At 52.5% G+C, this 13422-nt stretch overlaps 1 protein-coding gene across 1 annotated transcript in view; it reads right to left on the bottom strand.

Annotated features, from left to right (window-relative positions):
- Positions 1 to 5689: 5689 nt before the first annotated feature.
- The window catches only part of ST3GAL1 (ST3 beta-galactoside alpha-2,3-sialyltransferase 1), a 90452-nt gene continuing 82719 nt past the window's right edge, over positions 5690 to 13422 (bottom strand). Inside the window, exons 8-9 of the mRNA XM_055545718.1 lie at positions 12164 to 12283; positions 5690 to 9471 (exon numbers count right to left, since the gene is read on the bottom strand). Coding sequence (XP_055401693.1) covers positions 9298 to 9471; positions 12164 to 12283 — 294 coding nt within the window. The 3' untranslated portion in view covers positions 5690 to 9297. The remainder of the gene's footprint in view (positions 9472 to 12163; positions 12284 to 13422) is intronic.

The following is a 13422-nucleotide window of genomic DNA, read 5'->3' as shown; positions in this document are numbered from 1 at the left end:
AAAGATCCCTGTCTGAATCCAGGTCTTTGACACCCAGGATCTGTGGGTATCTATGATTCAGCCAAGGTTCCTTCTTGGGGGACTTACAAAGGAAAGGAATCTTCCAGCAGTCCACAGATCTACACCAACTCTAGCTCCCTATTTTGGACAAAGTTTCGGGAAAGCCTGTCCAAATGTTTTAAAACTTGGAGGGGAAGGAGTTCTCACAACTGCTTGGTCCCCACAAGAAGCTGAGCTTGGACATCGTGGTGGGGCGGAAGGCACCCTCAGGGCTCTTGAGTTTCTGCAGTAATAGGTTTTACGTAAGCACCGCTTCTCCAGGACTGGAGAAAGGATGCTCTGAATTGATGGTTATCAGGACCCCCTGCTGTGGTCTTCCACTTGCCAGGCTTGTGGCACCCAGGTGGACCCCCAGCCCTGCAAAGAAGCTGGCTTGTTCCCTGACTTGTGGGAAGTGCCTGGGGGCTCCTGAGGACGCTGCCATCACCCCAGCCTGTGGCCGCTCTCGTCCAGCTCCCAGCAGCAGCTTTCAGGTTGAGGGCCACATCTCTGTTGGCTTCATTGATGGTTCTGGACTTCACGCACCCCTGCTCCCCAAACTTTCCTTTGCTGCAGGTGCCATTTGGGCTGTGGGTGCCAGATGGCCCCTTCCTCTTTTCCTGTCACTGGTACCCGCCATCCTGCTGCAGATGCTCCCCCATTCATGGCAGACAGCAAATCCATCATGTGTGTTTCTTACCAACCTGCTCCCTTGGCTTGCAGGCTTCTGCCCAGATCCATGGCCTCCACGGTCCAGAGCCTGACAAGGCCCAAGTCTCTGATTCCAAGTGGCTGAGATCCTAGTGCTTCAAGCCCACCTTTCTGTCCTGGCCTCTGGGTTCATGGAGAAATTGCTTAAGGAGCCAGTAAAAATCCTTTGCTCACTGTACTTCGAGTCAAGCTGAACTGGAGTGTGTGGCTTTGAACTGGAGCAAAACATGCAATTCCCTTATTTGTTTCATCCAGTTGAACTGACTTTTCCACCCCTGACTGCAGCATCCTGCCTGCAGCAGCCATGACAGCCTGTGCAGTGAGCCCTGCGAAGGTCTGGAGATGGGGGAGAGACCGGGGGAGGGATAAGCTCCCCGGAGTGCAGCGGGGATGAGGTTTTGCTTGGCTGCCTTCTCTCTATGTCTCTTCTTTGTTGTTGTTGCTGTTATTCAATCGCTAAGTCATGTCCGACTCTGCAACCCCATGGACTGTAGCCCGCCAGGCTTTTCTGTCCATGAAATTCTCCAGGCAGGACTACTGGAGCGGGTTGCCATTTCTTTATCCAGCGTATCTTCCAGACCCAGGGATGGAACCCACGTGTCCTGCATTGGCAGGCAGATTCTTTACCACTGAGACACCTTTGAAGGCATGTCTCTTCTTATAAGGGCACTAATCCCACTATGTGGCCCCACCCTCATGACCTCATATGAACCAAATCACCTCCCAAAGGCTTTGTTTCTGAATACCATCACATTGGGGTGAAAGCTTCAACATGTGGATTTTGGGGGAATACAATTCAGGTCATAGCAGTGGGACTGGAATTGAGCATAGCCAGTCTCTGAATTCTTCTCTATGCCCACAAACAAAAGTGTGGCAAGGTGCCCAGAGTCTCTGAGAAACAGGTTACCTGGAATTTGCCGATTCCAACGAGGACCTGATGTTTCAGTTGAAGATGACCAAAGGGCCGTGACTCTGACATGCGGAAGGAACATCATTGTGTCCTCCAGGGCTCCAGAGTTTGGAGAGGCCCAGTGGTGTGTGTTAGAGGGAGAGGTTGAGAGGGGAAAGCGCACCGTCATCCTTGTCCCGTGGACAGATGCTGAGAGGGAGGGCTGCCAGTGCCTGAGCCCCGGCTGTGTTCGGTGGGTGCTGAGTCAGAACAAAGAAGAAGGAGAGGCCGGCCCTTCCCCAGTGGACACAGAGGGACCCACAGACCAGTGCAGGGCTTTCTTCTCAAGCCCCTAGAGCACAGCTTCCTGTACCTCACACGATGTCCTGACTTAGGAAGGGATAGACTTTGGTGACTTGACTTTAGTGAGTGCTGGTGTAAACAAAACATCTTCCAAAGGCAATTGGAGGACGGGGCGCCAGAGGGCCAGGGACACCTCAGCTTGGTGAGTGACATGGCAGATGGGTGTGACAGGTGACAGGCACGTTCCAAGAAAGCCACTCGTTCATGTACAGGGACAGAGCAACGCCTGAGGTGAATCCTAAATACAGGGGCCATGAACAGTGACAATGAATAAGGAAGAGAAAGAAAAAATGGGGGGGGAGGTATGTAGGAAACACTGATGCTCATACACTCTCTCCTGTCGATCCTTGCGTATGTGTGCAGATCCTTAGGATAGAAAGTAAACAAATTAGAAGCCCACCTTCTTTTTTGGTTGGCTTGTTTTTTCCTACTTTCAATATTTTTCATTGTTTTTTAAATGTTCAGATACACTTTTATGCAATTTTTAGAGGTTACTTTCCATTTACAGTTATTACAAGATAGTATCACTCCAGTACTCTTGCCTGGAAAATCCCATGGATGGAGGAGCCTGGTGGGCTGCAGTCCATGGAGTCCTGAAGAGTCGGACACGACTGAGCGACTTCACTTTCACTTTTCACTTTCATTCATTGGAGAAGGAAATGGCAACCTGCTCCAGTGTTCTTGCTTGGAGAATCCCAGGGATGGGGGAGCCTGGTGGGCTGCCGTCTATGGGGTCACACAGAGTCGGACACGACTGAAGTGACTTAGCAGCAGCAGCAGCATCTATATTCCTCATGGTGAGCAATACACCCCCGAGCTTGTCTTCACCCCGTAGTTTGCACCTCCCATTTTTCCACTTCTATACTGCAACACCCCCACCGACTCCCCTGCACATAGCCACTGGTTTGTTCTGTTTCTCTTTTGTTATAGTCCCTAGCTTATTGTATTTTTTAGGTTCCACTCTAAGAGAGGCCATACAGTATTTGTCTTTCTCTGTCTGACTTACTTTGCATAGCATCATGCCCTCCAAGTCCATCCATGTTGCTGAAAACGGGAAAATTTTGTTCTTTTCTTATTCCGTTAACCCTTTGTGAAACAGTCAAGCGTGTGCTAGGAGTAGCCTGGGGGATGCTGCTGGGTGTATTTCGTCAGTGGCCCCACAGCCAAATCCTGGGGGACCAGTGTTTGTGAAGGGTCAGTGGTGCAGAGCAAGCTGGCTTTGGCTTGTACCCAGCGCGTGCCTGAAGGGTCCCAAAGAAATGCCTTTGCATCCTCGGGAACACCTATGGAGGATCCTGGCTGATTCTGCCCCCTGCTGGCAGCTCCCGCCTGGGACAAGGGGGCGGTGAGTTCCCACCTGGCTGAGCTCATCCGGTAGGGCCTGACTTCGTGTGTCGCCACCTTGTGGCCGCATGTCCACATTACAACTCTATTGTGATAGAATGGCTGTGGGCGTATTAGTAGCTCAGCCTTGTCCACCTCTTTGCAACCCCATGAACTGTAGCCCACCAGGGTCCTCTGTCCTTGGAATTCTCCAGGAAAGAATACTGGAGTGGATAGACATTCCCTCTGCAGAGGTCTAATGTGACACCAACCAGGAACAAACCTAGGGGAAGACAGGTTTCTGATGGAGGGTCAGTAATTTTTTCAGTCAACAAATGATAAGAGCAGGGCCCAGATATGGTATAATTCATTTAACTCTCAATGCATGTTTACAGCTTCCTGGGTGGCTCAGATGGTAAAGAATCTGTCTGCCATGTGGGCGACCTGGGTTCCATCCCTGGATCTGGAAGATCCCTTGAAGAAGGGTATGGCAACCCACTCCAGTATTCTTGCTTGGAGAATCCCATGGACAGAGGACCCTGGCAGGCCATAGTCCGTAGGGTTGTAAAGAGTTGGAGACCCCCGAGTGACTATCACTTTCATTCACATGTTTACATGGATGGTACTTCAACACTCCAACTTTGTTCGGTCTCTAAGTCTTGTCTGACTCTTTGTGACCCCCTGGTCACATGGAACCTGTAGCCTGCCGGGTTCCTCTGTCCATGGAATTTCCCAGGCAAGAATACTGGAGTGGGTGACCATTTCCTCCACCAGGGGATGTTCCCGATCCAGGGATCAAACCTGAGTTTCCTGCATCTCCGGAATTGGCAGGCAGATTCTTTACCAGTAGCGCCACTTGGGAAGACCCGTCGCAACTTTATTCATAAGGAAATACGCACAGAGAGGTTAAGCGACTTGCTCAAGCTCACACAGCTAATACACAGGACCCCGGGCAGCCTGACTCCCGAGCGCCTGTGCTAATCTCTGCACCGTCCTGCCTCCTGAGTGGCCTTCAGGTCACCTCAAACTTGTCAAGAGACTGGGGAGGTGTCACTGAAGAGAACAGGGATCCCCAGGTCTGGGGAGGGAAGGAAGTCTTAGCTTGAACCTCACCTCTGCCCGCAACTGCCTGCTGCCATTCACCAGTCCTGCAGGGCTGTTGGGAAAGTTCAAGACCACCCCTAGGGAGGGAGTGTGCAAACCGTGAAGTGCTGTACCAACCGGGAGGTAGTATTACTGACACCAACTTTCCATTCTGTAGTCCCGTGATTGGATTGCTGGAATTATTCTAAAACCTGGGAAATTTGTGCCAACTCTGGATTGCACTTGGACCCATACATGGATGTGCCCATCTCTTCGGGAAGGAGGGACACTAACTCTGCCCACATCAGGCTACTTCATTCAGCAAACACTCAGTGCACTGAGCGGGCATGCGTCTCCTCCAGCCTCCTAGGATGCATTTATTCTAGACCTCACACCCCATCTGGCAGCTCCTGAAGTGGTGCCCGTTGGACAGATGAGACAGCTGAGGTTCAGAGGGCTTGGGTGACTGGCATTAGTCACACAGCAGGGAGAAGGCACAGTTGCATCTGAGCAGAGGCTAGCTCTTCATGTCCTGAGCCTCTGGGTACCTGGTTGGGGTGGGCACTAAACCCCGGAGGTGTCTTTTAAGACTCAAAGCGTCTCTTGCATGGAGACTTTGAGAAGCCGCACTAAGACACCGCCCTTACAGAAAAACGAAAGACACACCCGAACGATAAAATAGCTCTCTTTTATTCATTTTGATTTGGATCGTTGGAAATATTCAACAATAAATTAAAAATAAAAAATAGAGCAGAGGCTGTGGAAAGCAGACTCTTGCCAACTTCATTCAAAAAAGCATCCAGATGAACACTCAGCTGCAAAACACGGGAGCCAGGCAAGGAGGGGCAGACAAAGAAAGCGGACTTTAAAACAACACCAACCAACCCACCAAAAGGGTTGCAAAGAGGGGAAAAGTGCTCGGGGAACTTTGGCTTTGACACGAACTGGGTTAAGTGTTAGCGCGACGGTGTACCACGTCCATGCTCCCGGGGCCCAGTGGGGGCTCCTGCCATAGACCCGGTTTAAAGCTGGACCAGGATCTTGGGCGGGTGGGCGACGATGGCAGATCAGAAGCTGAGCAACAGGGTCAAGTTCAACATAAGTACAGATCTCTGATGGACTGGGAGGGAAACAGGGGGCTGGAGGCAGGCTCGGAGGAAATGCGTCGCTTTGGGTGAGGACTGTGTGATGCCGCCTCACCTGGTAGCTGTTCCTCACCCTCTTCTGCGCACAGGTGTCATGTCCCGCCCCCCGCCCCCCCGCACAGCCCCCCAGGGGGCTCAAAACACATTAGCCCAGACCACACAAGAGGACGGCCAGCCGATGGCCTGTGGCCAACCCTGCCACAAACCAGATGTCCCTGATGGACGCAGTGACGGCCCCCAGCTCTTTGGAGGGGTGAGAACAGTTGCCTGTCCTGATGGCATGTGGCCGGAGTCCAGCCAACTCTGGCTTCCCTGGAGAGAGCACTTCCAACCACAAGCACGTGAGGGAGGGTGAGCTGTTTTGTCTTCCACTTTTTCTTTGGGTTCAGGCTGCCTTGAAGGAAACAGCTGAAGCAAACATCACAGTGCTCAGCGCTCTCTGTGACTGCATTCTGCCTGGATCCAGAGGCCCAGTTTGCATCGAGGTAGCTTTGTCCCCTTTCCCTGGCCCTTCTGGCCACAGCCGAGCCTTGGGGGGGTGGTCTCTCCTGAACCTGCTCCCCCGCTCCCACCCACCATAGGAATCACCTGCCCACCCCTCGTTGCCTGGAAGTCTCCCTTTTATGTCCTATTTCCTTAGATCTGGCTTCTCCCACTAATCCAGCCTAGGTGATTTTCTGGACAATACCTGATGAAGCTGGGGTTTCCAAACGCATCCACTCAAGAACTTTCTTCTCTGCCCCAGATCACTACCCTCCTGCCCTCCTTTCTTCTCCTTGCCATGGGTGAGGCCAGGGGCTCCAGGGGATATGGCTACAGGTGTAGATTTTGCTCCAGCACCAGAGAGCAGCTTCCTGGTTCCCTGGGGGAGCCAGAAGGCTAGGGTGTTGCTGACATCTTTCTCCCTCATTAGCCTGGCCTCTTTAGCTTCAGGCTCAGCACTGACTGCTGCAACAGGAATGCCTCTAACGCTTGCCCGGGGCTAGTCTCCAAGGAGCTCTGTCTGAGGAATGGGCAGAGCCCTGGGCTGGTATGCTGGGCCCCAGGGAGAGCCTCCTCTTGTGGGTGCTTCTCACCGTCTGGCTGGTGGCCAAACCCCCATGGAAACAGTCTTGTCCAGGTCTCAGCCACCCTTACCCCAGGTATGGGCCCCACTGGTTTAAGGCAATGGTGTGTTAATCCTGGCCACAGTGGCTGGCTGGATTCGCTTAGGTGGCCATTGGTAAGCCCAGGAACAGACACAAAGCCGTGTCTGCCCCAGCTGTGGGAAAAACGAGATGCTATCTCCTCCACTGGAAGAAGAGCGTGAGAAGGCAGAGGTCACAGCTTGCCTCAGGCCCCCGTGGTGGCCTGAGAACGAAGCCGGGTGCTGAGAGGCTGGTAGTCAGAAGCTTATACCGACTACAGGTCTCGGAGGGGCTGGGGCGCCCACCTCTAGGTGGTCTAATAGGGACCCAACAACATCCTCTTTTAGCGCGAAATCTATTTCACAGCTGGTTCACTTGTGCAGTCAGTTCCCTTCTCTGGCCTTGCTTTGCTCATCTGCAAAAGGGGACCCGAGGGCTGAAAGGCCTGTCACGATGAACAGCCTGGTGGCGGGGAGAGACGGGGTGGAGACCAGGTGGCAATGAGTCAGCCACACACCCGGCAGAGTTCCTCACGCCAAGGACTGCCGTGACCTCTAGCCTCTGAGGATTTACGCTGGGAATCATGACCTCACAGCAATTGACAAGCATTTGTCAGTCAAGAGGGTCTTCGGTTTTGGAGGATTTTAATGCTCGAACAGTTTTTTTTGTTTGCTTGCTTTTTTTTTTTTTAAAAAAAAAAAAAACAACAAAACACTTTCTGGATTCTGAACCTTAGAGAATCAAAGAAAAACTGGACCCTCTCCCCAGGCAAACACTCAGGGGAAGAACCAGCAGGGTGTGTGACTTCTAGGGACACTTGTAAATGACCGATACCCGCTGTGGACACTCCCCGTTGTCAGAGGGAGACACGGAGGCGGGGGGCAGGGCTTGCCAGAGGGCTGCAGGGTGCGGTGGGGCGGGACCCCCTGGCCTCTGAGAGTAGCATCCTTCATCCTCCTCCAGGCCACGGTCACACCTTCTCAAGGCACCCATGGCCCTTCAGGGAATGCCCTCGACAGCAAGAAATTTCTCTGTTTTTGATTAAATGTCAGTGTGTGTATGCTAAGTCGCTTCAGTCATGTCCAACTCTTTGTGACCCTATGGACTGTAGCCCACCAGGCTCCTCTGTCCATGGGGATTCTCTAGGCAAGAAGACTGGAGTGGGTTGCCATTTCCTCCTCCAGGGGAATCTTCAAATCAGGGATCAAATCCGCATCTCTTATGTCTCCTTCATTTGCAGGAGGGTTCTTTACCACAAGCGCCACCTGGGACTATGAGTCTATTCCCACCCAGCCCCCAGACAGTGCCGCTTGATTTGGAGATTCTTAGCCGAGACTGAATCTAAGCCCACAGTGAGGAAGAAGAAAGTGGGGCTGGAAGAGAAGGAGATACATAGCATCTGGCAAACCTATCAACCCGACATCCCAGGGTCTGCCCACCAGCAAGCCCTCAAGCCCTAAACACCCCAGTACCCCACGTCTGAAGATTTCTACAAAACTGGCTCTGAGTGCCCACATGGCAGCTGCCTGCAGAAGCGAGCGTAACCGAGTCACAAAGTGCAGACGATGTCAGTTGAATTTAAAAGACAAAACAATAAATAATCAGGAAGGCTGACGAGGAAGAAAGAGCAGCTGGGATGTGAAGGATGAGGTATGACTTCTCCCCTCTGACGGTCACGTTTCTAGGACATCCTCACACAGGTGGCCAGGGGGGGATCTGACCCTGGTGGCAACTGCTGGCTGATGCCCCCTCTCCACTGCAAAGCTCTGGAAGGTTACGGGCACCAAATCCAATAGTCTGTGAAAATGAGAATGTATGGTCCACGGCTGACGGGCCTCTGGATGGAGCCTAGTTCCAACTGAGCTTTCTTGCAGCTCAGACACTGGGTCCGGAAACGAGAACACTCTCCCCAGCTACAGACCAAGGGGAGTGCGCTGCTGGGGTCCCCTTCCCCAAGCTGGGGCTCTTGCCACATTTCAGTCAATGCATGCGTTTCTCCCCCCAGTACCAAGGCACGTGGAAGCACTTAGAGCCATGCTCAGCTGTCATGGTAACCACAGAGATCAATTACTCGAGGAAACGTCAGCTTGGGAAGAAGACATCTCCTGGGCATTTAGAGTCCTGAAGACCTTCAGGGCGGGGACCCCTCATGGCCACAGTTTAATGATCTTTGGGCAGAAAGGGGAGGTGGGGTGGCTCTCCTGGAGGTCATCTTCACCCAGAAACTTCCGAGCAAGAATCAGTGTTGGCCCCGGACCCCTCGGCAGCGTAGTCTCTGTGCTTCCCCTCGGGAGACCATCCTCTCCTCTAGAACATGGGACTCCTAGGATTGGGGCCTCTCCAGAGTCTCCCCGCCTCCCCCAGCCCAGAACAGCAGCGAGGCAGGGGTTCTCCCCTCCCGAGACTGGTTTTGAGACTTGCTCTGCAGCCCTGGCAGGGGTCAGTGACCTTGCTGAGTAGATGCTGCCAAATGTTGGGGTGCAAGAGGCTGCAAGGGGCACCTGGGCACACCCCTGAGGCTGGTCCTGGAAGTTCCTGGAGAAGAACAGCTCCGGTGAGAAGCTGGGGCTGGATGCGGAGTCGCATGTGGGGCACCTGTCCTCAGGCTTTCACAGCGTCATCTTCCCTTGAAGATCCGGATTTTGTTGATGGATGCCAAGGTGGCCGTCACATTGGACTCGAAGTCCCCATCGTGTACCCCAGTCTTCCGAAAAGCCCCCGCCGATGGGTTGTTTTCCCAGTAGTGGTGCCAGTTCCCTTTGCTGTCCGCCCCGAAGCCGTACAAGTCCACCTGCCAAAGGCAAAGCAAACATGAGGACCGGCCAGTGGGGGAAACAGCCTCCAGGAGCGCAACTCCCGGGAGCTTGGTGTCACAAAGGCAAGCTGAGTAAAAGTCAAGTCCAAGGCCAGAAGGCATCATGGAAGCCTACTGCTTGTCTGTGCCTGCTGGGTCCACCTCCGCGGAGGTACAACCTCTTCTCCAAGGACTGAATAGCAGAACTTCAAAGTCCAGCAGTCCACCCCAGGCCCCAGTTCTGCTTCCTGCTGGTATAACCTGTGAATGCCAAACCACTTCTTTGAGACTCACTTTCCTCATCTGGGAAATGGAGCCAAGAGTGACGACCATGGAGAGGGGGGTGTGATCCACCAAGAAAAGGTACTGATCCTTTTCTTCCCCTAGGCTAATATTCATCTGGTCCAGGGGTCCTCACCGTCTGGGGTGGGGGGGCAGGCTTCTTACACGCGACGCGCATTTACTGAGCCTTTATTCTGTGTCAAATGTGCATTAAACCCGTCAGAGTTCAGGGGGATGCTAGAGAAATTAGGGATGAGGGAGTTAGATCTCAGCCCTCGGAGCTGCTGCTGCTTCTTTTTTTAATCAATAGATAATCATATCTTTATCAACATGCCCTTGCTGGGATGAGTACTGTTTTAGGGGAAAAAATTGTCTACTTAGACAAAAATACATATTTTTGGTTATATGATTCCAGGATATTTTCTCTTTCTCTAGCTTCTATGATATCACCATTTAATAAATTTAAACTAGGGTAAAAGACAAAATATATGAGAAAATTTTACTTGTACATTATGCAACTTAAATCCTAACTTTTCTTTCCTCAAAACTCCCCCAAAAAGTATTTTTAATTAACGTGCTTCTTGGAGAAACAAGTGTTAACACAAAATAATATATTTCATGATTAAATAAGCTAGAAAGTTTAATAGATGGTTATTTGTTTGCTTTTGTTCTGTTCGGAGATCAGCACACTTATCCTGCAAAGGGTCAAATATTAAGTACTTTTTCATATCCTATCTTTTAAAAACAAATCACAGTCCTGCCCATATTCAAGAGGAGGTGATGACGAAAAGGTGTAACAGTCCCTTGAGCTGCTAACTTATGACAGCCACCAACTGAGCCCTCAAGAGGGGCTGACACCAGGGCTTCCCCACAGTCCCCCTCCCCTGCCTCCCCGCACCGAGGAGGGCGAGGTGACCGGAGGAGGCAGAGACCTTGTCCGACAAGGTGACCTTCGAACTGGGTCTTGGAAAATGAGTAGAAGATGACCAGGAAGGGTCTGGCATGCTAAGTCGCTTCAGTCACGTCCGACTCTTTGTGATCCTATGGATCCTAGCCCACCAGGCTTCTTTGTCCATAGGAGCGTCCAGGCAAGAATCCTGGAGTGGGTTGCCACACCCTCCTCCAGGGAATCTTCCCAACCCAGGGATCGAACTCATGTCTCTTACCTCTCCTTCATTGGCAGGTGGGTTCTTTAGCACTAGCATCACCTGGGAAGCCCAAGGGACTGGGGAAGAGGCTTTCAGGGAGAGGAACAGCCATGTGGGATGCAACGTGGCAGACAGATTCCAGGGGTGGGGGCCCGCCAGACCAGGAGACAGCTCTGTGCTGACTGCAGACTTTTTAGGAAACGCCAGCACGGACATGGCCACCCCAGGGCAGGAGGGAAGGGCACTCCTGAGGCAGAAGCCCATGGTCTCTGTGACCAGCACACAGGAGGTGGGGGCAGCAGGGGGAGTCAAGAGGCAGATATGGTTTCTGGTGGGGACACCCAGGTTTCTGGCTGAAGGATGGGGGCAGATGGTGGCAGAGCACATGAGTTAGAGATGGTGGGTGGGCTTTACTACTCCCTCAACTCCTACCTGCGATTTCCAGCTAGGAGCCTTGCAGGGGGCAAGGATGGACCATAGGTGACAAGAAGGGACATTGGAGGGTCCTGCCTGAACCAGGGCCAGGGAGGAAGTTAGGGGGGAGGGACTGTGGTCCCCCTCCTGTTTCACTGCCCACAGGCAGTGAGCACCCCAGATCGCCCATGGAAACATGGGCACAGCCTGGCAGACGGCGAGGAGAGTCCATGATGGGGAAAGGCTGCTGCTTGCTAAGTCACGTCAGTCGTGTCCAACTCTGTGTGACCCCATAGACGGCAGCACACCAGGCTCCCCCGTCCCTGGGATTCTCTAGGCAAGAACACTGGAGTGGGGTGCCGTTGCCTTCTCTGGATGGGGAAAGGCACGCTTTACAAAATCACTGGTTCTCAATCTTGGTGAGCAGAGGAAGCCCTGGGTGCCTGGGGGAACCCTGGGGTCCCTGGTCCCCACTGCCAGCAGTTCTGGTGGAAGTGGGCTGGGCTGTGGTCTGGGAGCTAGAATTTAGCTGCACAGATGATTCTAACAAGCAAACGAGATGGAAACTGAAGCCCCAGACAGCTTCCCCATTACAATCTGCTCCCTTATTTGGCCCCCAGGTCTGAGCTACCTGCTGGGCCTGGCCCTACCTGGGGCAGCTCCCACACCAGGAGAACAAGACTCCTTCCTGGAAGGTCCTATGGAGGAGGCACTGCAAGCCCCACCGTGGAGACAGGACCTGAGCTCCCAGAAGAGGCCTGGGAGTGGGGATGGAGGTCCTGACCGCAGGCGCTCTCGCAGCCCCCTGGGGAACACGAGGCAGCGGGGGATGGGGTGTGTCCTACCTCGTCACAGACGTGCAGTGAGAAGATAACAGACAGGATGCCGGTGGACGGGTACCGCCCGTGGCCCTGCAGCCAGCTGTCGAAGACGTACTTGATGAAGGCCGGGTGGTAAATCAGGATCTGTGGAGGGAAGGATGCGGCCCAGGGTGAGGGGCTGGGGGAGGACCAGGCACACGTCAAGTGCTGCACGCTCTTGTGTCCACGGGGGACACAGCAGTGCCCGGAGCTCATATCCCTACACGGGGGGTTGGGAGGGGTATGATCTAGCGGACAATATGGACCCTAACCTAAATCATGAAAGGCTGGGCTGGATGAAGCACAAGCTGGAATCAAGATTGCAGGGAAAAAATATCGATAACCTCAGATATGCAGAAGACACCACCCTTATGGCAGAAAGCAAAGAAGAACTAAAGAGCCTCTTGATGAGGGTGAAAGAGGAGAGTGAAAAAGCTGGCTTAAAACTCAGCATTCAGAAAACAAAGATCATGGCAACCGGTCCCATCACTTCATGGCAAAAAGATGGGGAAACAATGGAAACAATGACAGACTTTATTTTGGGGGGTTCCAAAGTTACTGCAGACGGTGACTTCGGGCATGAAATTAAAAGATGCTTACTCCTTGGAAGAAAAGCTATGACAAACCTAGACCACATTTTATAAAGCAGAGATTTACTTTGCCAACAAAGGTCTGTATAGTCAAAGCTATGTTTTTTCCAGTAGTCATGTACGGATGTAAGAGTTGGACCATAAAGAAAGCTGAGCACCGAAGAATTGATGCTTTTGAACTCTAACTCTGTTGGAGAAGACTCTTGAGAGTCCCTTGGACTGCAAAGAGATCAAACCAGTCCATCCTAGAGGAAATCAGTCCTGAATATTCATTGGAAGGACTGATACTGAAGCTGAAGCTCTAATACTTTGGCCACCTGATGCAAAGAACTGACACATTGGAAAAGACCCTGATGCTGGGAAAGATTGAAGGCAGGAGGAGAAGGGGACGACAGAGGATGAGAGGGTTGGATGGCATCACCAACTCAATAGACTTGAGTTTGAGCAAGCTCGGGGAGTTGGTGATGGACAGGGAAGCCTGGAGTGCTACAGTCCATGGGGGTTGCAAAGAGTCAGACACGACTGAGTGACTGAGCTGAACTGAACTGAATCTAAATCACGGATACACAGAGCATGCTGGAATAGAGGATGACCACAGAGAGAAACAAAGCAGAGAAAGGTGAGGATGGAAAGGGTGAGAAGGCGGCATCTGAA

Source organism: Bubalus kerabau, chromosome 14, assembly GCF_029407905.1.
Source record: "Bubalus kerabau isolate K-KA32 ecotype Philippines breed swamp buffalo chromosome 14, PCC_UOA_SB_1v2, whole genome shotgun sequence".
Lineage (NCBI taxonomy): Eukaryota > Metazoa > Chordata > Mammalia > Artiodactyla > Bovidae > Bubalus > Bubalus kerabau.
This window is presented reverse-complemented; position numbering and strand designations above follow the sequence as displayed.